At 35.9% G+C, this 26,871-nt stretch overlaps 1 protein-coding gene across 1 annotated transcript; it reads right to left on the bottom strand.

The window, feature by feature from the left end:
• Nucleotides 1-361: 361 nt before the first annotated feature.
• Nucleotides 362-24,767, bottom strand: PSMA3 (proteasome 20S subunit alpha 3). The gene is made up of 11 exons (XM_020876204.2): nt 24,648-24,767; nt 21,966-22,048; nt 13,764-13,887; nt 10,922-11,023; nt 10,769-10,842; nt 9,341-9,413; nt 7,863-7,928; nt 5,257-5,303; nt 3,123-3,190; nt 903-967; nt 362-511 (listed from the first exon to the last, which is right to left on the bottom strand). Exons 1-11 carry the CDS (start codon nt 24,666-24,668, stop codon nt 467-469), a joined length of 768 nt encoding a protein of 255 aa, XP_020731863.1. The 5' UTR covers nt 24,669-24,767; the 3' UTR covers nt 362-466.
• Nucleotides 24,768-26,871: the final 2,104 nt, after the last annotated feature.

The following is a 26,871-nucleotide window of genomic DNA, read 5'->3' as shown; positions in this document are numbered from 1 at the left end:
ACAGATCAAGAAATTTAAGTGACACAATAGAGACTTCGTGAATCCTTAAATCCACTCCTCAAAATAAAGTTCTAAAGGTTAACAAAGGTTAACAGTGGCTGTTAACCAACAATTACTTCACTAAACACCAAACTGAGCAGTGGTATCAATTACCTATGAAGCTGGTAGATGCAAAACAGACAGTCCAGCAGGATATGATACAGATGAGTGATGGGGTTTTAAATTAATCTGATTCCAGAGCCTCCATCTACAGTATTTTTAACTAAGAAATTTTACAGCAGGCATAAAGCTGCATCTTAATGCTGAATAAACAGGTGCTCAATTATCCCCACCAGTTCTGTCAGGCAAATATTAACCAAACTTGAATCGTTATAAGACAAAAATTTAATGAAAATTGGTATGTAATAATCCAAAGGGCTAAATAGTTACATGGGACTGTATTAGAAATTTAATATACAAGTAAATGTTACATGTTATCATCATCTGATTCATCTTCTTCCTTCAAAGATTCCTGGTAAGAGAAAAAGTGTTTAAAGTCAATTTTTAGCACTGCTATAACAACCTGAATCTAAGTGTTTGTCATTCAAAATTCTTTATAAGTAAAATGGAACACTGGTTTAGAATGTTAAACTTTACTTGAATGTCTTAAGTACATCCTGCTCTATCAATGACTATATTCTTGATAGGATACACACAGTATGAAAGCATTAAATGTTCTCAAAAAAACCTTGCCATTTTCACATGCACAAAAAAAATTTTTTGGAACCAGGGCAACTTTATCCCCATTGAGGATAACCTAGAAAGTTTCGTTTAGTTCACCTCAACTCTTAAGTGTTATTTAATAGAATTCAACATATTTCCATGATGCTTTTACCTTGAGCTGTTTTCATGCTATGGCTTACCTTGGCGTATTTCTCTGCCTCTTCCCTTATATCTTTAGGAACTATTTCATGTCTTCCATTAGTTACTGTAAATTAAGCCATATATTTAAATGAATTAAAAACGAGAACTGTCACTGTGATTTGAAAAGACTAAACAATCTAGCCAATCCATAGGTAATACCAGGTTCTTTGACCTCATCTTTGTGCTTCATAAGCTCTTACAATACAGAAATTATGCTATGATTTATCCTGGTGCTATAAATCCTGAGCATTCATTCACATATATATATTCACAAACACAGTCAAAGGTATGGTTTTTCCAGTAGTCATGGTGATGTGACAGGTGGACCATAAAGAAGGCTGAGTGCCAAAGAACTGATGATGCTTTTGAATTGTGCTAGAGAAGACTCTTGAGAGTCCTTTGGACTGCAAGGAAATCAAACCATTCAATCCTAAAGGAAATCAACCCTGAATATTCATCGAAAGGACTGATGCTAAAGCCAAAGCTCCAATATTCTGGCCACCTGATGTGAAGAGCCAACAATATGGAAAAGACCCAATGCTAGGAAAGGTTGAAGGCAAAAGGAAAAGGGGACAGAAGAGAATGAAATGGTTAGACAGAATCACTAACTCAACATGAATTTGAGCAAATTCCAGGAGATAGTGGAGAACAGAGGAGCCTGGTATACTGCAGTCCATGGGGTTGCAAAGATTCATGAGTTAGTGACTGAACAATTTATTCACAGCATGATTAGATTTTAAAATCTGTCCCTGAAGCCCTATGGTTGCCTTCCTAGAAAGAAAAAAGGTTACTTCCCAATAATACTGTATGCAATGGATATTTCAAAGTAAATAAACTACTCACAACTATATAGTCTCTTATTAGGCAGAACTTTTCCATTAGTATCTCCTAAATTTATTCTAGCTTTGTTTGTATTAGAAAGGCACCCAGCAGTCAGAACACACTGTGGCCAGTACTGCAATTGAATGAATGCTTATTTCATGATCCAGCAGTTCCACTGTTAACATATTTCTAAAATGCTACTATATATGCATGCCACAGTAGATGTAAAGGACATGCACAACTGCATTATTCATTTCAGTAAACACTGGAAAGAGCCCAGTTGTCTACTGGAATTCAAGACAGTGGTTACCTTTGTGGACAAGGTAAGGGTTGTTGACTTAATGGAGGCTTAAGGGTTGAGCTATTTCAAATCCTAAAATATGATGCTGTGAAAGTGCTGCACTCAATATGTCAGCAAATTTGGAAAACAACAGTAGCCACAGGACTGGGAAAAGTCAGTTTTCATTCCAATTCCAAAGAAAGGCGATGCCAAAAAATGCTCAAACTACTGCACAGCTGCACTCATCTCACATGCTAGTAAAGTAATGCTCAAAATTCTCCAAGCCAGGCTTCAGCAATATGTGAACCGTGAACCTCCAGATATTCAAGCTGGTTTTAGAAAAGGCAGAGGAAGCAGAGATCAAATGGCCAGCATCCGCTGGATCATCGAAAAAGCAAGAGTTGCAGAAAAACATCTATTTCTGCTTCATTGACTATGCCAAAGTCTTTGACTGTGTGGCTCACAATAAACTGTGGAAAATTCTGAAAGAGATGGGAATACCAGACCACATGTCCTGCCTCTTGAGAAACCTGTATGCAGGTCAGGAAGCAACAGTTAGAACTGGACATGGAACAATAGACTACCAAATCAGGAAAGGAGTACATCAAGGCTGTATATTGTCACCCTACTTATTTAACTTATATGCAGACTCCGTCTAATGTTGAGGCTGAAACGCCAATAATTTTTGGCCACCTGATGCAAAGAGCTGACTCATTTGAAAGGATCCTGATGTTGGGAAAGATTAAGGGCAGGAGAAGGGGACAACAGAGGATGAGATGGTTTGATGGCATCACCGACACAATGGACATGGGTTTGGGTGGACTCCAGGAGTTCGTGATGGGCAGGGAGGCCTGGTGTGCTGCGGTTCACGGGGTCGCAAAGAGTCGGACACAACTGAGTGACTGAACTGAAGTGAAGGGTAATTTGGCAGGCTGGTCTACTTCTTCACCAAATTAGTTTACACTAATATATTCATGCTGTTTGTTATTTGTGTACTTTTCTGTGTGTACAGGCCATTACTAACTTTTTTTAAGGTTGAAAAAAAAAAGGCACCTATAGTAAATTAGGCTTGGTAGTGATGACTCTGAGAGCAAATAAGTATGGAGTAATCACTTACTTTCACCAACCCAGCTGAGCTCTAGTTCAAAAGCTTTATCCTTAACTTCATCGTGGACTATATAAATTCTAGAACAGAAAGAGGAAATTAACATTTGGCCATCTACAAACATAGTTCATCCGTTCCTAATATAAGTATTTATAAAATTATACACACAGTATACATAGTCTATAATATGAAAATTAATTAGGACTGATAAAAAACACTACAAAGGATTCACTATACCATATACCTTTATACAACCCAAGCTGTTTATTTTGATACGCTCTTTCAGAGACAGATGAAAAAGATGTCTCATAAGGAACATTCAAATGGGAGAAAGCTATTACCTGTGCCTTTCCAGGATATTTGGTATTTTCCATTCATTAACTGATTTTTAAACAAAAACTAATTTATTAGTTTACAATTAGTCTTCATTCTGCACTTTCTTGGCAGGAATATTTTTAAACCCCTTTACTATTCTGGATGTGCCTAAACCTGGCCTTTAAACAGTACAAGACAAACTGCAGCAAACAAGGAAACAGCGTCAAACAATATATTAAAAGTAGAAGTAAAAACAAGGCTTCCCTCGTGACTCAGTGGTGAAGAATCTGCCTGCCAATGCAGCGGATGGGTTTGATCCCTGATCTCAGAAGGGCCCACATGCTGCAGAGCAACTATACTATGGGCCCCAACTACTGAACCTGTGCTCTTAGGAGCCTGGGGGTTGGAACTACTGAAGCTACCAGGCCACAGTGAGGAGCCTGTGCACAATGAGAGAAAAGCCTGGGCAGCAATGAAGACCCAGCACAGCCAAAAATAAAATTACTTTTAAAAAACAGAAGTAAAAAGTTACCAGCAAAGCTTTTTTTCTATTTTATACCTTACCATCTTTCACAACAAAGTAGCAAAAGTAATTTGGAGAGTAATTCCTAAAGCCTTGCTATAACAGCTGTAACATAAGAAAGCATCTTAAACTTTCTAGAACTAAAAGATGCATAGTGCTCCATTTTATTAAATGATGAAAGAATGGCTTTCCTACACAGAATATAAACATAAAAGCTGTGGTAAGAACTGATATCCAGAAGAGTTCCTGAAGGAAAAAAACTGTTGCACAATTCAATGTGGATTATTTACTTTTTATTAGTTCTATCATGTTAGTTGCCAGTGTCCTCTAGGTTGTCGTTATTAATAAATGACAACCACAGAATGGAATGCATTCCCTTTCACAAGAAAGGGCAAGGGTCTCATGGTAAAAAGGCAGTAGGGGAAGGAGGGTGTCAGTAGCAGGAATGGTAGATTAGTATAAAATTATAAAACATTTGTGGTTTTAATATTTTGTTACAACGGTCAGTATAGAGATTAAGAGTATCATTCAAATAATAGGTTTATCATCATATGATAGACCCTCCTGGACTTTTTTTCCCCCTTGCATGTATTATTAGATGTAAAACCTGCTGACTAGACAATGATGACGTAGTTCTAATGTGGAACAGAGGTGTTATGAATTCTCTGGAATATTACGTTTATTACTCTTTAACTCTGAAAAGCTGACTAAAAAACCAGCATTTTATCAGATTTTTTGAAATACTAAATGCCTGCATTCTTTGATCTAAAAAAAATAATATATTCTGAAGCATGGTCACTGAGATTTTACTGGCATTATTGTTGCTTACTACTACTGTTACACAGCTTTCTACCCTAGGTATCTGTAACATAAACTACTTCAGGCTTTCTTTAGCTATTTCTAGATGTTCTGAAATACTGCTCTATTCATCTTATTACAAGAACTTCAGCTGTAGACCTTAAAGTTGTAAGCTAAGATTAATATTATTGGGACTTCTGAGATTTAAGAAGTTGAGAGCTAGCAAATGAAGTCTCTAGACGTTCAGTTATATCCTCCAAATCTTGAATTCTGTCAACTGAACAGGAGTATATTTTAATCAAAAGCTGTTTTTTCCCATCCTGTTCACTGTCACTTAAAAGGAAGTCTCTCAGAATGTTTGTTGGATTCACCTTCTAAAGTTAATGCTTTAATTTAAATTTAATTTAAAGTTAATGCTTCTAATTTCCAAACAAAACAGCCTCTTAGGATTAATGTATAAGGTAAGGTCAAGTGAAATATTTGTCAATACTAAGGAAAATTTCAACTTACATTTTTGCAACTTCTTTAACAACATCACGGCAGGTCATTTCTTTCATCTACAGAAAATAAAATATATATCCATTATGTTATGACTCAAAGGAAGAACACTTTCCACTTGTGTAACTTTTCAGATTCTTTTTGCAACTTTTTTTTTTTTTTTTGCAACTTTTATCAGTAACCTATGCTCTTAAGATTCTTAAATATAAAACCAAGGAAAATAACCTGAAATTCAAAAAGACCAGAACTTAAGTTTTTTATTGTTTAATGTTTTTTAATGATTATGCAAAAAAAGCCTTGGACACCAATAATTTTGTGAAATATATTAAAGTTTATAAAAATCTAGACTCCTTTATGAATTTATTCACAGGCCAACCCTGACATTTAAAAGATTACCAAGAAATGTTTTTTTTTTCTTTATGGTGAATTCAGGATAATAAAATGCAAACAAACCACAAATACTTCTATATGCTAGATAAACAGGGATAAATTATCCTTCATGAAACTGTTCAAGACAAAACTGCAAAATGTCAGGGAAAGCTCTGAAGAACCAAGATCTGAGTGGAGTCTTGGAACACAGATTTATCTGATTTAATTATGAGGAAGATAAATGAACTGCAAAAGTGAACATATGGAAATCAAGACAGAAAAATAGCCTTTAGATGCCTGGCAGAAAAGTCTGTTACACTAAAGGTACAGCAAGTAACCAATGCAGAATTTTTTTTAGTATATGTGTTTCTGAACACATTTGACAAAATTTTTAAAAATGCGCAAACCTGGTGTTCATATTCTGAATATGTGGAGGATGGAAAATAGTGAAAAAATAATGAACAGTCATAAACAGCAATCCAAACTTGAGGCGGTTTAACTACTATATCTCTAAATTAAGCTTATAAATATTTTATTTTATTTAATATTTACAAATCTTGATGCCCCAGCTCATAGAAATAGGAAAAATATTGGAAATCAACAACTGTTCAATCTAGACAGAGATGTTTGTTGTATGGTATTTTTTCTGATTGAATTTCTGATTAAATTTTTTCGTGGCAAATTGGGGGTGAAGAAAAGGAAAATACCGATATTCATATTTTTGCCCTTATAAGTTTAAGTTCTATATTTAGTAGATTAATTGTAACATACAAAGGCAAACAAACTTGAAGCGATACATCTTAAATATCAAATACATTTTTACATATGTTGGTAAAGTTTATTTTATAAAATTATATTCTTGGTAAACAGAACACAAGTAGAAAAGCAGACCAGAGTAATGACTGAGAGCAGGGGCTGGCAAACTCTCTCTGTTAAAGGGCCAAGTAGTAAATATTTTAGACTTTCATCATAGGGATAAGGTTTTTGGTCTCCATTCCAACTACTAAACTCCACTGTTGTACTAGAGCAAAAGCAACCAGCGACTGAATATGGCTATGTTCCAATAAAACTTTAAAAAGCACTGCAGCTAGAGATTATCATACAGAGTAAGGTAAGTCAGAAAGAGAAAAATAAACACCGTATAATATCACTCATATGTGGAATCTAAAATATGACACAAAGGAACTTATCTATGAAACAAAACCAGACTCACAGACATAAACAGAGTTGTAGTTGCAAGGGGGGCGGGGGCTAGTGGAGGGATGGAGTAGGACGTTGGGGTTAGCAGATGTAAGCTATTATATATATAGAATGGGTAAACAGCACGGTCCTACTGTATAGCACAATGAACTACATTCAATATCCTATAAGCCCTAGTAGAAAAGAATATATGACAGAAAAGACCACTGGTCTAAGAGTTATAAGGTCTTGGATTGTTTGTAAGGAATAGTCTATGACTCTAGCCAGTGTATTTTAACCCAGGCTTGGACTTGGGCTAAGTGATCTCTAAGGTCCTTTTGTCAGTTTTATCAATGCTAAAATAATTGATTAGGCTTTTACAGGTCTAGAACTTGGTGTTAAGTTCCAAGCACTAAAGCCTAGCATTAAAAAAGCTGAATCAGTGAATTAGTTGAGCAAAGTTCCAGTACAGCATTAACATTAAATGTACAAGAAATTTTTGTCACTGTAATTTACCAAAATACTGCTAAATCATATGCCTGTCTTTTAAGAAAGTTTCTGATAAGCAATGAAGAGCTGGTGGGTACTATTTCAATGTCAGGTTGATCAATTTATGGCTAAAAGGAAAGCCAGGAAATTTTTAAGAAACTTTTTCCACACTAATAGATGTTGGGAACAAAGGAAAGAGAAGCAAAGGAGCGCAGACTTTAATGTGTAAGACTTCAGACAAAAGCTGTTTTCTAGATGAAAGAAGTAATACAGTAAAAGACCAAAGTTCTGAACCTAAGGGGCACATGGTTTGGTGAATGGGTCTCAAGGATTATGTGAAATTATATGAAAAAAAAATTTTTTTTAAGATTAGACAGCCATCAGAATCATAAAAGGACCCATGATACAACTCTAAAGATAATATGCTGCCAGCTTTCCTGCTCAACCAATCTAGCAGCTTCAGAAAGCTTGACTCAAAATGGCAAACCACACTTGGACTAAAAGCTTTACTCTGTGGTGATGAAACTTAACCATATGAGAATAATGGTATACCAGAATTTTAAACAATAAAAAGGTATTACCTGAAGTTTTTCAATTTCTGTCTTTGCAGCCTGCCTGGCTTTGCCAATGGCACAGCCCCAATAACCCTATATAAAAAGAACATACACCAAAAGAAAAAAAAAAGTATTATTAAATTAATAGACTATCATAAGTCATTAATGACTACTGTTTCTATTTAAAGGTTAATAAAAGGATGCTAAATGACATTCAAAAGCACATATGGAGAAATACAGTAAAAAGACATTTACTAAAATGAATAACAAGGGACTCAAAAAGTTTAAAATATCAAACTTAAATATAGAATAACCTGGATTATTTTCAAGAAATATCCAAAGGAAAACAAATTATATCATTTTATACACACACACATACACAGAGACCATGAGCTAGAGGTGTATTTTAGGATAGAAATAGAAAAAAAAAATTAACTTTATGAATTGAAATGATTTTTGAAAGAAAGAATTCCTAAGTTAAAGTAGCCTTCTTAATGTATATATACACATTTTTTGGCAGCACCAGTGCGGCTTGTGGAATTTTCAGTTTCCCAACCAGCAGGCAGTGAGAGCATGGAGTCCTAACCCATGGACCACCAGCGAATTCCCTAATTTATACTGTAATGGTTTTTATTTAAAATTAAGTATGCCCATTCATACTTGTATAACTATACTTGTATGTAATGACAAAACCTAAAGAGCCTTAATTTTGTTAATGAGTATAAAAACCATTAAAATCTCAAAAGACACTTTAAGAAAAGATTATTAGAGAAAGATCCAAGAAATCCCACTTAAGATCCTTTGTACTGGGGAATTCCCTGGCAGTTCAACAGGACACCAGCTTTCACTGTCATGGACCTGGGTTAGATCCTTGACTGAACTCTGTTCGGGAAACTTAAGATCCCACAAGCCATGTGGTGCAGCCAAAAAAAACACAACCCAAAACAATATCAAAAAACCTAAAAAACTTCAAAAGGGAGGGCATTATATTCATTTTAGAGACTCTGCTAATATTTATGGTAATAAAATAGCACATATTCAAAATTTTATGTTGACTATGCAGTTTCTACATGGCAACCCACTCCAGTATTCTTGCCTGGAGAATCCCAGAGACAGAGGAATCTGGCAGGCTACCAGTCCTTGGAGTCACAAGAGTTGGACATGACTCAATGACTAAGCCATGCAGTTTCTACAGTAGCATATTAAAAGTCACAAATCTGGGACTTCTCTGGTACTCCAGTGGTTAAGAATGCACGCTCCCAACACACAGGGCACAAGTTCAATCCCTAGTCAGTTCACTAAGATCCCTCATGCCATGCGGCACAGTCCAAAAAAAAAGTCACAAATCTTTGCTGTCTCATACCCATAGGTTCTTGTTATTAATGTTAAATAAGAAAATGTTAAATGAGTATTAAAGAAACATATAATCTGAATATATGACTTAAGTGCTAATGAGAGACCATTAAACTGGAAATAGAATCTCATATGACTCAAAATTAACTCACATATGAAACACCCGATGGGTCAATCATGTAGAGTTGTGCACCGTCATTCACACTGTAAGACCCTAACATGAAACTGCACAAAAGTAAATTAATAATTTTAAACCATGGTTCTTAATACCAGAAAAGTATTAAAAAGTACAGTGATAAAAATGCAATTTACTTTCTAAGATAAACATTGACTAATACCCATATAACTGACAGTAAGCACTTTGATAATATAGTTTGGATAAAAACTAGTATATGCTTGAAAATGTTCAAAACTCATGTACCTTGGTTTAGTATTAAACTTTCTAATCAACCTTCCCTGCAAGGATAGCACTGCAGGGAAAGGAGTACTGACAGACAGACAAGTAACATGAGGGCCCAAGAGCTAAAGGCATAAACATGAAAAAGCCAAGGGAACAAAATTTTGCAATGAACACACTGAATCTACCTCAAACTCTTGTTCCACCCTACATTCTTTCTTTCTTGGCTATTCCCCAATATTCCTCCAGTTATTTTTCTGCAGTAATCCAAACTGATTCAATGTATTTTTTATATGCAACAAAATTAAAATTAGGGTACTGAACAATCATATGAATTACTGATTTCTTTGAAATTATAAACAGAAAGCAGCTTCATATTACTGCTTCATGTGCAGAATACCATACAACGAATTCCCATTTAAGTGCATTTTACCTGTTGCTTACAGAAGATAAGACAGAAACTAATGAGAAAACTGAGTTGTCAGTACAGTTGGCTACTTAATAACAACAAATGGACTCTATTTAAAATCAGTTTGCAGGGCTTCCCTGGTGGCTCAGTGGTGAAAAGCCTGCCTACCAGTGCAGGAGACACAAGTTTGATCCCTTATCTGGGAAGATCTCACATACTGCGGAGTAACTGAGCCCATGCACCACAACTATGGAACCTGTGCTCTAGAGCCCAGGAGCCACAAGTATTGAAGGCTGTGCGCCCTATAGCCTGTGCTCAGCAACAAGAGAAGCCACCACAATGAGAAGCCCACGCACCACAACTAGAGAGTAGCCCCTGCTCTCCACAACTAGAGAAAAGCCTGCACAACAACGAAGACCCCAAAATAAATTTTTTTTTAAAAATTTTAATAAAATCAGTTTGCAACTTCCTGAAAATGCCTGGATCTAATACCAGAGAATTCCACCCCCCCAGTTTTACTAATAAATAATTGACATGCATCACTACATTAAATTTAAGGTGCACAGCATAAAGGTTTGATTTATATACACTGTGAAATGCAATGATTACCACAGGTTTAGATAATATCCATCATCTCACATAGATACAATAAAAAAAAGTTCAAGGACTTCTTGATGAAAGTTCATTTCTTAAGGGTATAAAAGGCTAATAAGATGCTGGGAAAACAGATAACTGGAGTACAGATATCACTGAATATCTCACTAAATTTCATACCTGCAGCCAAAAGGTCTAACAGCACTGTAGAGTGTATAAGCGTGTACATACATGGCCACTCTGTCTGCAAGATGCTGAGGGGGGAAAAACAGAAGAGTTTATTAAGATTTTTCTTTTGCTGTTCCAGAGGCTCCTCAACTGTTACCAACTTACTTTTAGTGGAATGTTATATCCAAAGTTAGATCTAAAGTTGGAAGCCTCTTCTCTTGCAATGTCTGCTAAAGAACGAGCATCTGCCAACAAACCTGCTACTGCCTGAAAAAAAAAAAAAGCACCAGTTAACATTCCTATCACAAATGAAGCAAAAGTATGTGATTGTGATAGACTTACTTGATATTTTTAACAAGCATCATCATTAGGATAAATTAGTTTGGCTTAAAGGTCTTTCAAGAATCCGACACAACTTAGTGACTAAACCACCATCTTCGCAAGGCATTCTGGAATTTCGATGCTTGAGTATGGGATAACAATTTGGAAATTTCCCAAAATTGTTACTTCATTCTTTTGTCAAATGAATTTAAAAAACATTTAAAAAAACTCCATGTCTCCCTATTTCCAACTTCATTATAAAGACTAAAACAACCACAAAGAAGAATAAAACCATGAGTTTTGGTTAGAACTGGTTTTTAATTTAAAGCCATTCTATGTTTAAAAAGTTATTAAAAGTTTTGATTTAAAAGGCGTAGCCTCAAACCTCCTTTCTTTTTCAGCATACTAAAAAATTGTAATGCCAAACCAAAACATGACAAACCACAAATCTAGTGGCTTAGAACTGCTATTACCAAACCACATGCTGAGATATCCCAGGGAACTACAGTAAACTCAAAGTTGTGCGGTATTTTAAGTTTTGGGGGAAACACATATTGAAGTAGTTCAGTTTCAACATGAGACCATTCCACATTCCTTTCAATTCCATCGGATCACTGAGAAGCTGGGGCTGCCATGATAGAAAATAAGCACTGTGCAAAAATCAATGTGAAACAGGAAGCAGGGTGGGGTGAGGCACAGCATCTAATCCAATTCCAAACTTTAAGAAACTGAGGAGTACACATTAGCAGTTGTGGTTGTTTGAAAATAAAAACATTTTTATTTTACTGTCATATGGTGAGGTTTTGTTTTTATAGCTACTAAGTTTTAAGAACATAAATCATTATTTAGGCCTACATATATAATACACAGAACTACTGGGTATTCTTTTGCGCTAGGGAAGCCATGAAAACAGACATGTTGAAACAGTTACAGGAAACCACTGACATAAGAAGATTTGCAGAATAAATTCTATCAAAAATTTTAATAGCCTCTTCTGCTACCTAGTAATAGTAATGATTATGAAAATCCTTAATCCATTATTGATCACTCATAACATGCTAAGCAGGTGAGGACACTGGAGTTTAGAGTAACCCATGTAGTAATTTTCATGATTTAAATAATCTTCCATTGCATAAAACTCACTGTGAAGTCTAATAATTTGTCAAATCACTTGAAGATGACAATTGTGGAGACAGACTATCAATCCTTCTTTTCTCCAACCTTCTTCAATGTCTAATGTTTTACCAATTTCCAGTTGCAAGGAATGTCATCAGTTTTTTAATAACAAATGGGACAAATCTGAAAATTCTAGGAAAATCTTTCCACCACTAAACTACCTATAAGCATATATGATTTTTTTCAAAATACATCTACCGAAAGCTATCTTTTTTACTAAGTAAAAGAAAGCAGAATTCACTAATTCCCTTCTACCAGTTAGGTTACAATCTGGCCAAGTTTCAAGAAAACACCAGTTTCACTGGCAGTAATAAATTTGTTCAGGAGAGAAAACAGATTCAGAAAAACTAATAATTGAAGGAAAAAAAAATGTATCTGTAGCTTTATAGTTTACTTCTTATATTTTGCTAGTCCTTTCTGTGTTGTGTGTAACACATCTTATTTAGAAATACCAATAACAAAGCTACCAATACTTTAGCAGAACGAGTGGACCCTACAGAATCTCACCCTGAAGAACGGGCTCCAGAGTAACACACAGACCATGAAGACCCAAGTACAAATTCCAGCATATTTCATTACCAGCTGAGTCTGTTTCCTCATCTGTAAAAATGGGATTAATACTACTTTCACTGGTTTGTCAAGATTACATGAGATAATTTATGTAAAGAACTTCTGGCATATTACCGAGCACACAGAATACGTATTCTCTTTTCTTCCTTGACTTTTCAGAAAGCAGGGTTAAAAATCACTTTTCTCTAATAAAAATTTAAAAAAAAAAAAAAAAAAAAATCACTTTTCTCTTTTTTCTGGACTGTTATACTTACTGAAGAAAGTCTGGTATTTATATAGGATGACTTCAGTATACCCCAGTAATTATTTATGTCATACCAGCTGCATGAAATAAATAAATAATAGTGACGCTTATGAAGCTACTAAAAAGGATGTGCTCACTTTTCCTTTCATCAGACATCCTTTCCTGATACTCCACCTTACTATAAAGGTATTCTCTTTCTGATAAAACCTTCAGCGTGACAGTTATCCCCAGAAAGGATACAAAAAACTGAAGACTCACTGCCTCTCAAGCATATGCCTTGATTGGCGATCTATGGTGCCAAGATTTTTTACCCAATCTTCTCACACCTCTCCCCTCCTCATTTTCTTCAACTTGGTTTTTCGTATGTATCTCCAATTGGGTTATAAGAATTCTACCAGTATTCCTCCTGGAAAATTCCATGGGCAGAGGAGCTTGGTGGGCTACAGTCCATGAAGCCACAAAGAGTTGGACATGACTGAGCAACTGAGCATGCACGCACGCACCTTTCTTTCAGACAGTGAACTGTTCACAAACCAGTAACTTTCTGATTATTTCTATGGCTGCTCTCTGACCTGTTTTTGCCTCAATGCTAAAGTAATAAACAGGTTCTTATAATTACATTTTGATATATTCCAATTAATTACATCACAAGAAACTGGACAAGGCAAAAAGGAACACTTTTAAATGTGACCTTACCATTCCAACATGTCGATCAACATTAAAAAGTCGTTTGTTGGAACCTTCTTCATAAAGTTTAGACAGGACTAATTTTTCTACCCCAAAGACAACGCCGTCTTTACATCTGATTCCAATAGCTGTACTGAAACAAGTAGAAAAAAAATCAGTTTATTTAACTGAAAATAAAAGAAACTTTGTAAACTCAAGTTAAAAAAAGAAACAAAAAACAGGCAAATTTCTTAGAACATATCAAGTTTTTAAAGCAAATACATTTGAAAACTAGAAAGGGCAAACATCCTAAAGTGTGATGAATTAGATCCATATAAATAATCATGTGACCAAAAGAAAAAAAATTCCGTATCATGACATGGAAAGATAATAATACACAAAGGAAAAAAGATGCTAACAAAATGTGTAACAAGTGGCACAGTATCTAGCATATGCTGGCCATCTTATGACAAATGCTGACTAGTCATGTCCATTAAAAATGGTACATAACATGCATATAAATGATAGGCTACATACAAAATAAAAAGTTAACAGTTTCTAATCTGGGTGGAAAGATTATAATTCTTTTCCTTTCTTTTGCTTTTTCTGCATTAACAATGTGTTGCTTACAGTAAGTGTAAAAGAATAAACATTCTGTTCAACTGTTTAAAACAAAATTGATCAAAAAAACATGTAAAATATGGAGAAATTATACACCGCCATTTCAAGAAAAATTAATTACTTTAAATCTTCTAATTCTTTTAACGAAGAGAATTCTATCAGAAACAACCAGAGAAATGAACTGAGTCACATACACAAATTTTGTGAAGAATTTCAGACACTCCTTCCCCCACACTTCAGGTACCTTTTCAAGTTTAAATTCCTTGGTCCAAATTTCCTAACTCCCAAGAATCTGCAAAGCCCATCTAGCTAATTCAATTTCATATTATAAATCCTATGCTCTGCTGAATTCAACCTCATTGTCGTCCCTCAAACACCATTTTTGCTTTCAAGTCTTTATTGAAGTTATCCTGGGTACTAGAATACAATTCCTCCTCACCACAGCACATTTAAATAAATTTCCACAAACTTTTGCAAGGTTACTTGAATAGCCTCAGACAGCCTTTCCCAATTATTACCATTTCTCATCTTCCTCATTTTTCAGAATCGAAAATGTCCTTTTCCCTAAACCAAAAGTTCTCAAAGTGTGGTTTGTCAGGTCAAAAATACTTTTATAAAAATATAGAAACATTATTTGACTTTCTCCATTGTGTGGATGTTTGCACCAATGGTACTGGCTGACAATAAACTGTAGCAGTAAATACCACTCATTGTATTCTTTATTGCTATGCTGTTTTTTTTTAAACCATTTTTAGTTAAGAATGTCCCTGATAAAGTTGTAATTAATTACATTAGACATTAATCCTTAAGTATGTCTTTTTATTATTCTAACAAAAATCAAGTTAGCCAAACTTATTCTGCTGCACATCAAAATATGATGGTTGCCTGCGGGAAAAAGCACTGATAAACTGCTTTCAGGTGTAAATTTTTTCAAGGAACATCTGTTATTACCATCAAAGAATAATAACTACGATTATTTTCACTTAGGTATGTGGCAGACTTTTTTCTAAAATGAACAAAATGAGCCTGTCACTTCAAGGAAAACAAATGAGAGTATTTTCTTGCCAGTGATAAAATCTGAGTTTTCAAACACAAACTGGAGTTTTGGAAAACATATTGGTGGTGATATTAAAAAATGTGATGTTTCTAACAGTTAATAATGAAATATGTCTACTTTGGAAGGTCTGTTATAACTCAGTGAACCAACATTTTCCAAATGGCCAACACACAATGTTACAAATCATGCATGGATAAAACATGCAAAGTACAAGACAGTGCAATAGATTTTAATAATAGTACAAAAAGTTCATTATTATGTTTTCAGACTCCACACTGCAACTAACCTTTACAAAACTAAAATTTGTCCAGTATGGTACAGTATAAATAAACAACATGCATAAGACTATTAAATGACTCCTCTCTTTTCCAACTATGTATGTATATGAAGCCTGATTTGTTGCACAAACTTCAACAAAAGTTACAACATACTAAAGCAGTAGCAACTATGAGACTCTGCCTTATATTAAGATTCAATTCATCACTGAGATTTTCAAGAATGTAAAACAATGCAACTCTTCTCACCACACTTTTTTTGCATGTTTTGGAAAAGTAATTTTCATTCAAAATGTTATTGTTACTTAAGTATTTTAATAAATGTTAATGTAATTATTTGTTAACATGCACTTTTATCACTGTTATTTAAATAAATTAAGAAATATTTTTTATTTTTTGGCTTTAATTTCTAACACTGATGAACCAATAACCTGCATAAATAAATGCTCTTTGGGGTGAGCATTATGGTAAATACTTATAGAACCTAAGAGCCTACTTAATTAAATACTCATCAAGGTTTTATGATTTTTTTTCAAGTATAAGGATGTCCTAAGACCACAATTTTGTGTACATTTTTGTTCTAAACAATCTAGCCTCACAATTACGTTGCACAATCTTCCTTTCATATCTTGTCCCCTCAATGAGGATAAACTGAAAAATTATAATTCAACTCCTTTTTTTCTTTTGCATATTACCTTCTAGGGGCATACTTTTATAAAATAGTTATGAGCATCATATATAGGTTTTTTTCAATAGTGTTTTAAGTATCTTCTTATATGTTCTTATTTGTTTTGGTAGTTCCTGTCCCTAACATAACAGCTACTCAAAAATATTTGACTTTTAAATCCCCAAGATCGAATTTCTTTCTTTGAAAGAATTTATCTCTAGGACTTCGGGGTGGTCAAGTGGTTAAGACTTCACACTTACACTGTAGGGCACACAGGTTTGATTCCTGGTTGGGGAACTAAGATCTGGCATGCTGTACAGACGTGGCCAATAAATAATAATAAATAATGAAAATAAAAACAAAAATAAACAAATGGATCCTAATGAAGCTTAAAAGCTTTTACACAGCAAAGGAAACCATAAAGAAGATGAAAAGACAATCTCAGGATGGGAGAAAATCATCTGCACAGGAAGCAGTGACAACACGTTAATCTTGAAAATACACAAACAGCTCATGCAGCTCAGTATCAACAAACCACCCAATCGAAAATGGGCAGAAGGCCTAAATAGAAATTTCTCCAAAGGAGACATAAAGATGGCCAACAAACACATGAAAAATGCTCATCATCATTAGTTATTAGAGAAATGCAAATCAAAACTACAATGACATATCACCTCACACCAGTCAGAATGACCATCAACAAAAATTCCACAAACAGTAAGTGCTGGAAAAGGAGTGGAGAAAAGGGAACCTTCCTACACTGTTGATGGGAATGCAAACTGGTATAGCCACTAAGAATAGTACAGAGGTGCCTTAAAAAACTAAAAATGTAACTACCATGTGACTAAGCAATCCCACTCCTGGGCATATACCTAAAGAAAAGCATAATTCAAAAAGATACATGCACTCCAATGTTCACGGCAGCACTATTTACAATAGAAAGGACATGGAAAGTAACCTAAATGTCCCATCAACAGAGGAATGGAAAAAGAAAATGTGGTATATACATACATACAATGGAATATCACTCAGCCATAAACAGGAGTGAAATTGTGCCATTCGCAGACACGTGGATGGATCCAGAGACTGTCATACCGAGTGAAGTAAGTCAGAAAGAGTAAAACAAGTTATCATATATTAATGCATACATATAACACTTTCTAGTGAAAGCTAGGGACAGGGGAGCCTGGTGGGCTGCCATCTATGGGGTCGCACAGAGTCAGACATGACTGAAGCGACTTAGCAGCAGCAGCAGTAAAAGCTATAAAAATGCTATAGATGAATTTACCTGCAAAGCAATAATAGGGACACAAACAGAGAACAAACATATGGATATCAAGGGGGGAAAGGGGGAAATGTGGTGGATTAGGATTGACATATGTACACTACTAAGAAGCAAGAGAATTTCAGAAAAACATCTATTTCTGCTTTACTGACTATGCCAAAGCCTTTGACTGTGGATCACAATAACCTGTGGAAAATTCTGCAAGAGATGGAATACCAGACCACCTAACCTGCCTCTTGAGAAATCTGTATGCAGGTCAGGAAGCAACAGTTAGAACTGGACATGGAACAACAAGACTGACTCCAAATAGGAAAAGGAGTACATCAAGGCTGTATATTGGTCACCCTGCTTATTTAACTTATATGCAGAGTACATCATGAGAAACGCCGGGCTGAAGGAAGCACAAGCTGGAATCGAGATTCCCGGGAGGAATATCAATAACCTCAGATATGCAGATGATACCACCCTTATGGTAGAAAGGGAAGAAGAACTAAAGACCCTCTTGATGAAAGTGAAAGAGGAGAGTGAAAAAGTTGGCTTAAAGCTCAACATTCAGAAAACTAATATCATGGCATCCGGTCCCATCACTTCATGGCAAATAGATGGAGAAACAGTGGAAACAATGGCTGAATTCTTTTTGGGCTCCAAAATCACTGCAGATGGTCACTGCAGCCATGAAATTAAAAGACACTTACTCCTTGGAAGGAAAGTTATGACCAACCTAGATAGCATATTAAAAAGCAGACACATTACTTTGTCAACAAAGGTCCGTCTAGTCAAGGCTATGATTTTTCCAATAGTCATGTATGGATATGAGAGTTGGACTATAAAGAAAGCTGACTACCGAAGAATTGATGCTTTTGAACGGTGGTGTTGGAGAAGACTCTTGAGAGTCCCTTGGACTGCAAGGAGATCCAACCAGTCCATTCTAAAGGAAATCAGTCCTGGGTGTTCATTGGAAGGACTGATGCTGAAGATGAAACTCCAATACTTTGGCCACCTGATTCGAAGAGCTGACTGATATGAAAAGATCCTGATGTTGGAAAAGATTGAAGGCAGGAGGAGAAGGGGACTTCAGTGAATGAGATGGCTGGTAGGCATTATTGACTCAATGGACATGAGTCTGGGTAAACTTTGAGAGTTGGTGATGGACAGGGAGGCCTGGTGTGCTGTGGTTCATGGGGTCGCAAAGAGTCGGACATGACTGAGTGACTAAACTGAACTGAAGAATAAAATAGATAACTAATGAGAACAAATTGTACAGCCCAAGAAACTCTACTCAGGGCTCTGTGATGACTTAAATAGGAAGGAAATCCAAAGAAGAGGGAATATATGTATACATGTATTTCCACTGTATAGCAGAAACTAACACAACACTACACAACAACCAGTCAGAATGACCATCAACAAAAATTCCACAAACAGTAAATGCTGGAAAAGGAGTGGAGAAAAGGGAACCCTCCTACACTGTTGATGGGAATGCAAACTGGTATAGCCACTAAGAATAGTACAGAGGTGCCACTATACTCCAATTAAAGCCACTATACTCCAATTAAATAGCAAAAATAATGATAAACTAAAAAATAATTTATCTCCTTTCAATGCAGGCATATAATCTTATTTAAAATTATTTGGTTAAATGTTTTCTAAGATTCAGTCTATATGTCTCACTTTTAAAAAGATTCACATCTAATTTTTCTATTTTCCACTTAGGGAACGGCTTACCCACTCTAGCATTCTGGCCTGGAGAATTCCATGGACAGTATAGTCCATGGGGACGCAAAGAGTCGGACACAACTGAGCAACTTTCACATTCACTTTTTCAAGCTCACAAAACACTTTAAAAATTTCCAATTTCATTTTTCTGGTAAGGTATGGGAAGTTAAGATTAGATGTCCGCATCCCAGTTTTACGGACAAAAAAATGACATTCAGGGGACTGAATACTGGAGCCTTATATATTATTACCATTTGGCAGCAGCTAGCAGGAAAATTCAAATCTTCTGATCCTCATCCAATATTCTATCATACCAGGTGACATAGGTCCCTTTAAAAGAGGAACTTTCCAAGTAATTTTTCTTTATGTAAAAAAATACTCATGTTTAATGTTTCCAGTTTTTAAAATTATATCTAAGCTTGCTTAAATGTAACTGTTCACATGACCTTCCCAAAATTAAATGTAAATGTTTAAGGTCATATTTAGAAATAATTTATAGAAAACAAATTGCTAAAATACACAGACCTTAGAGCCCAATCTCAATTTTCTCAGTTACAGATAGTTTCAAAATGTATCTTCAGTTCTTCTTAGTCAAGACATCTCCTACCAGTTTTTTAACACCAATGAAAATGCAAGGATGCAAAGGAGGAAAAGAAACGCAATAAACTTCCTCAAATCTTTCTCCAACTCATTGGCCAAAGAGCCTATCTTCTTTTACCAACAGAGGAAAAATGTCAGCTTTTGAATTTGACTCTCTTCTGAACTCTTTCAGGCCTCGTACACAATGACAAATACAGTTCAACCTAAAATTCTTAACAGCCTCACTTCTACTGTATTATCAGATACTGACAGTTTGTAAGTACTGATATCTATAAAAATACAACATTTAAACACAAAATCAACTAGCTTCACTAGCAAATCCCATAAGACTCAAAATGTATTTTTGTTCAAAAATTTTAAAATACTATTTCATAAACCATTAGAAATCTATACATCTTGTTTCTACCACCAAGAAAATGGCACACAAAAAATAAACATCTATTTATTCAGTATCTACTGAGGGCTATGGGGTTTCCCAGGTGGTACTAGTGGTAAAGAACCCACCTGCCAATGCAGGAGATCTAAGAGATGCAGGTTCAATCCCTGGGTCAGGAAGATCCCCCTGGAGAACGGCATAGCCACCCACTCCAGTCTTCTTGCCTGGAGAATCCCATGGACAGAGGAGCCTGGTGGGCTACAGTCCATAGGGTCACAAAGAATCGGACACGACTGAGCAACTTAGTATGCACACACTGAGGGCTATGTGCCAGCACATGCAAAGACCAGTTACTATCTATAACCTTATGAAAATTCCATGATTGAATATTGAAGGTATTAGTAGAAAGTGAGAAAACCACATCTACACATGGGCTTTTCTAATATTCTCAAAACATTTTCCTACCACACAACTTTTCATTACATTCAAAACATTGAGCTCAAACATCAACACAGCTTATTTAGTAGCAATAAAAAAAGAATTTTTTAAGAGATCTGAATGACATGAAAGAAAAATTTTTAAATCTTTTATCTCATCCCAAAGCTGCTTTATATTAAAAAATACAATGATTACTTATATATATATTATATAGATATATGTGTAACTGAATCACTGTGCTATACACTTGAAACTATGTTATAAATCAACTATACTTCAATAAAAAAATTAAGAATGAAACCTGCCTTGGCAGACTTTATTCAATTAGAAGTGATTTTTTTAAATGATCATATAATTGATTATAAAAATTCTTCAATATAAGACTCAGAATTTGTCAACAAGCCGGTAATTCAACTAAGATGTTATAGTGGTCATTTTAGTGAATTACTCTAAACAAAAAAGACAGAGTGTGGAGAAGGAAATGGTAACACAATGTGGTATTCTTGTCTGGGAAACCCCATGGACAGAGGAGCCTGGTGGGTTACAGTCCATGGGGTCGCAAAGAGTGGGACACAACTGAGTGACTGACACGAACACTTTCACGCTCAGGGTGAGTTTTCTAGCTCCAAGTCACCCTTTAAGGAACTGCCTTGTTTTGTACTGCTTTGTGTAAAAATAAAGATCATTGTTTAAGACAAAAAAAAAAAAAAGAGTGAAGGAAGTAATCCAAAAGGAAAATATCTTGGTGGTCCTACACCTTTTGGAGTATAGCAGCAGAAGAGAAAAATAAAAAATATCCCTCCTGAGATGATCATGTGACCAACTACACAGGGCACTGAAAACACAAGGAAATAAAAGATTAGACAATAAAGTCACAAACCTATTGGCCAAGGAAACCAATGATGTAAGTCAAGAATCTGAAAAAGGGCTAGCAAAGATGTTGATGAATTTGGCTTTATACACTTGAGACATGGTAGAATGTGTAAGTGTGTAATTCTGGAGTCTGCTGGAAATATAGTCATATGGAGAGAGCTGGCATAGAGAGAAATCTGGAAATGACTAATAAATTGAGATTATTTTAGGGCATGTATTATTTGTGCCAAAGTAACATAACAAAGCCTAATTACCAAAAACAAAGAGGAGACATTTAATACCTGGCTAAAACACACTGATTTCAAGTAAAACATTGTTTCTTACCTACTATTTTCCACAGCCTTCATAGCATATTCAACTTGAAAAACTCTTCCATCTGGAGAGAATGTAGAAGCTGATAGATCATACTACAAGGAAAAGGCAATAACAAGCTTAGAAGGATGCACCTTTGGCAGTAATAACAATTTTTTCCTAAATGGCTTACACATCAGTGTGTTCAATCTCAGTGAAGATTTTGCTTTGAAGAGAAAGGGAAAGCATGTCAGGGCAGGAACAGCAGCTAAGAGAAAAGTTATACACTTTAGATTTCTGCTATTGACAAGCAATGAATACCAGTCCTGGGTAAAGTCAGAACTTCTCCCACACAGAACATGGCTCATTTCTGAAAAAATTACCATGGTAGAAACAACACTGGCTTCTCGTTAGCACTGAAGTATTTTAATTCATAGCTGTGGCAGTAATGAACTAAAGGAGCTTGGACACAGCATTTAGCATTCAGATATTTAATAAGCATCTATTATATGTCAGTCACTATGAGGAAATAAAAAGACTACTCATTCTTAAAGTCCTTCATTTTCAAATCAGACCTCAAACAGATCCAGGTGCTGGAGATAAAAGGTTCTATGATGAAAAATAAGACAAAGTGAACTTACAGTCTCAGGGAATACCACAGACTACCTGATCAAGGAAGGCATTGCTATAGCAATTATATGTATGTTATTTAAGCTTAGCCAGACCTAAAAGACAAGTAACTACTCATTTAGAATACAGAGAAGGAGTGTCCTGGCATCTGGCATAAAAAACCTCAGGGTAGAAATAAGAGAAGCAAAATTAAGAAAAGGAAATAATGCCACTGAATCTTGAGCACCATAAACGGTAAACAGAAGAGTAAACTATATTAGAGGCAAATAAGGGCCAAGTTATGCTAAGTCTTTTATTTTAGGCTGGAGCAAGTTTACATTTTATTCTAAATGCAACAAAGTCACTGGAGTTTGGGTGGGGTGAGGGGAAGAGGTTCTAATTTTTTTTTAAATGCTGTTCATCTGGTAAATGAATTACACAGAAAACAAGAGTGGAAGCAGAGATAGGGTATTCCAAAGGGAGTGTCTTAGACAAGAGAGAGACATGGAAGGTGTTATCTTTTGAGGGTGCAGTCAAAAAAAACCGTGCTTAATGGATTGGCTTTAGGAATACAGTAAAAAAGAAATCAGAAGTGCATCATAGATTTTTTTTTTTTTTCATTTAAGCGACTAAAATTGAACCATTCACTGAAATGTCAATTGTAGGAGATGCAAAATGGCAACGGAAGAAGAAAACGCAGAGATCTACTCTGAACGCGTCATTTGAAATGCCTATCAAACAATCAAGTGGAGAGAAATATCAAGACAGGTCTTCGCATCCGGAGTTCTTGGGACAAGACAGGTGTTAAGTCTTGAACAGTGGTGCTTCCTGCCTCTCAGCTTGTTGGTCTGTTAAAGGAAGATCTTTAACTCTACCACCGTAATACCCAAATATCTTACCTTATTTATATTATTAAACATTTTTAAAGGGTTTGTAGAACACTATTAATCTAGGGTAATTGGTCTGCTAAACGAAGATCTTTACCACCGTAATACTTAAAATTTCTCACCTAGTTATATTATCAAATAGTTTTAAAAGGTTTGTAGAACCCCTCAGAACACTATTAATCTAGGGTAACATTAATGTAGTTGCAAAGTCAATTTGCTACAACATGCATTACTGAGCATCAACTAATCCAAAAACGGTATGACAACCTTAGTATAAACTGCCTATTATCCAACTCGGAAAACCAGAATTTGGGCCTAATGGTGAGAATCAAAATCTTATGCACAATGGGAGTAAATGAACTGAGAAACCCATTATCCAATGCCTCTAGTGGAACCAACCAATACATATTTCTAAACATTGTTTTCTATATGGGGAAATACATAAAAGGAACAAGCCAAAGACTGTATATATGCAGTACGTTTAACAAAGAAAAGTTAGTAGGCCGAACAAGTTAACAAATCTAACTACAAAATCTGTCTGTTCAAAGAAGCGGTTAAGTCCGTAGCTAATCATTTAAACGCTTACGGTACTGAGACCTCACAGTGCTTTTATTTCTCTACGAGAAAAGCTGGGACAACGGAAAAATGGAAAAGATTCTTCAGATTCCGCTTTTTAGATAAGATTTCCTTTTCAGTTCTGAGAAAGCTCCAGGGACTCTACAGAGAGGCCCATCGGTGCCCTCGAAGCTAAGGCAGAGAATCCGTGAGTCAGCAGCACCCCAGGAACTGCAAGGGTGGGGAGGCGGGGAGAGGTTCTTGGATAGCGGCGTCACAAACTTTGGACTCTGAAGCCGCCTTGCCTCAGTGGTGCTCAAGAGCTTAATTGTTGTCCAAGTCCTTCACAGCGTGCGCGCACATACCATTTCAGGCCTCAAGAGTTTCCACTTTCGGTTTCCCTAAGTGGCTAAAGAAAGTGACTCAGCAACCTAAAGCGGCTCCAAATCTCACTGCTGCGCGGGTAAGCCCGCTACACCTGAGCTGAGAAGCGTCAAGTCACGGTCACCGCAGGCGCGGGCCTACACCGCCGGGCACCGCACAACTGGAAGCGGCCCACCTGCCCCAGGCAGTCCCAGAGGACCCCCGAGTCCGCGCACCCACTGCGTTCCCTTCCACGCTAATCCTTACACTAGACTATCACACAGAGAAACAAAGAACTCACCCCGGTGCCGATTGAGCTCATCCTGCTAAAAATCACTCGGACGCTTACGGCTTCAGGCCTAAAGCGATCCCCCTAAACACCACAGCAAGAGACTAGTAACAAGCTTTCTCATTGGCTATTCTTTCAACCAATAGCCTTTTCTGTAACTCGTTCCTGGAGCGTTGGCCCATGGAACAGAGGATTGTGGGAAAAGGGAGGAGGCGGGGGCGGGAAATGCACCTGGCGAGTAACGCGCAGGTACAAAAGCAATCTCACCGGGGTTAGGTAGGCTCCTGGTTGTTTCGTCTCCGATTTAGGTTCGTAGATGTCGTTCTGTCTTCTGGTTGCTTGAGAAACTGCGCCAGTCCTTTTCCTGGGAATTATTATTTATCTTTTATCCTTCTCTTTCGCTTCCTTATTTTTTTAAAAAGCAAAACGGAGATGTTCTTATGCTCTTACAAAGGCCAGAGAAAACGGTAGGGGAGAGGTCCCTCTCCACCATTGGCGGCCTGGTTCTAATCCAATATATTGAGGCAACCCCATCATCCACCTATTCTAACAAGAAGGAAGAAAGTTGCATTCTTGCATTTTAAGGGTATCACCTCTAGGCTTAGGTCGGAATTTTACAGGATCAGTACTCTTTGTATAACTCTAGTAGAATTAAGGATAAGATTGATTAAATATTATTTGTTGAGCTTTGTATGTCCCAAGTACTCAAGTTACACCCTGCTGATGAAACGATGAAAGCGACAGGACCTCATCCTTTACACTCAATGAGAAGAAACAGGCGACGGAGAGTAAATAGGCAAATAGTTGCACCTTTTGGTTAAAAAAGAGAGACAATGGAAGTTTGAACTTTAAATCTGTTACTTAAGGAATGACTTTCCGAATGGGTGATACTTAAATTGAAATTTGGGATTGTTATTTCAGTATAAGCTTGTCTTATTATAGGGACTGTCAAGTCCGTATGGCCTTAGAGGGGGAGAGTGACAGGAGATGAAATCAGAGAGGTGGATATGGAATCAGATTTCATAATGGTTCGAATTTTAATCTGATTTTAAATGGAAAGCCGTCAGCATTTTTTAAACTGCTAAATACTTCCCGTGTGTATTTCCCCAAAAAGAACATCATTTTACATATCCAAACTATAACTGTGAAAATCAGAAAATTACCATTCCTTTTTTTTTTTAATCTACAGACTTTGTTTACAGATTTTGGCAAATCCCTCAATAATGCCCTTCACAGCAAAAGAAAATCCAAGATCACGTTTTGTATTCAGTTGTCATGTCTCTAGTCTCCTTTAATCTGGAAAATACTTTGTTAATATTTCTTTAGATTTCATGGCATTAACACTTTTGACAAAAAACATTTACTTTATAAGATATTCCCCAGTACAGGTTTGTATGCTGTTTTTTCATGATTCAATTTGGATAAATGCATTTTTGTCAGGAATGCCACGAAGTAACATTCTATTCATATTAGAATCTTATGTTAAGAGGCACATTGTGTCAATTTGTTCCACTAGTGATGATGTTAACCTTGATCACTTGCTTTAGATTTCTTCACTGTAGTTTCACTTTTACCCTTTGTAATTTATAAATATCTTACGCAGAAATACCTGGAGACTATGTAAATATCCTGCTATCCCGCCACCTTTTACCCACTAATTATAGTATCCAATGATTCTTACTATGATGATGGTTTCCAAATGATGATTTTCTAGTTTTTCTCTTTTCTTTTGGCTTTATACTATGAGATCATCACAGTTCTGTAAGCAGAATGATATAATTATTAAATGAAGTCTCTTGCTTCTATATGGAGAATGATAAATATTTGAAAGAGTAGAAGCACAGAGACGTCTATGCTTTATTGGCATTATACTATGAGATCATTAGCAGTTTTTAATCGGAATGATATGATTATTAAATGAAGTCTCTTGCTTCTGTGGAGAAAGATAAATACAGGGAAGACTAGAAATACAGAGACTAGTTGGAAATCTTGCAATCCAGTGTTCAAGCCGTAATGGAAAGTGAGTAGTCGTCGGAGTGGAGGTGGAAATATGTGGATGGATTTTAGATGTGCAGGCTTGCTGAAAAATTAAATGTAGAAAGTAAAGGGAAAAGGAAATTCAATTGCTTCTTCCTGTTAATGAAGCATTATAATTAAAAGTTTTTATTCATGAATAAATGGATAAAAAGGATATGGATATACTCGGAAGACTAGCAGTTTAATTTGTCTAACCCTC

The sequence above is a fragment of the Odocoileus virginianus genome, chromosome 6 (genome assembly GCF_023699985.2).
Source record: "Odocoileus virginianus isolate 20LAN1187 ecotype Illinois chromosome 6, Ovbor_1.2, whole genome shotgun sequence".
NCBI classification, from domain to species: domain Eukaryota; kingdom Metazoa; phylum Chordata; class Mammalia; order Artiodactyla; family Cervidae; genus Odocoileus; species Odocoileus virginianus.
The sequence above is the reverse complement of the archived record's forward strand: the minus strand, read 5'-3'. Positions and strand labels throughout refer to the sequence as shown.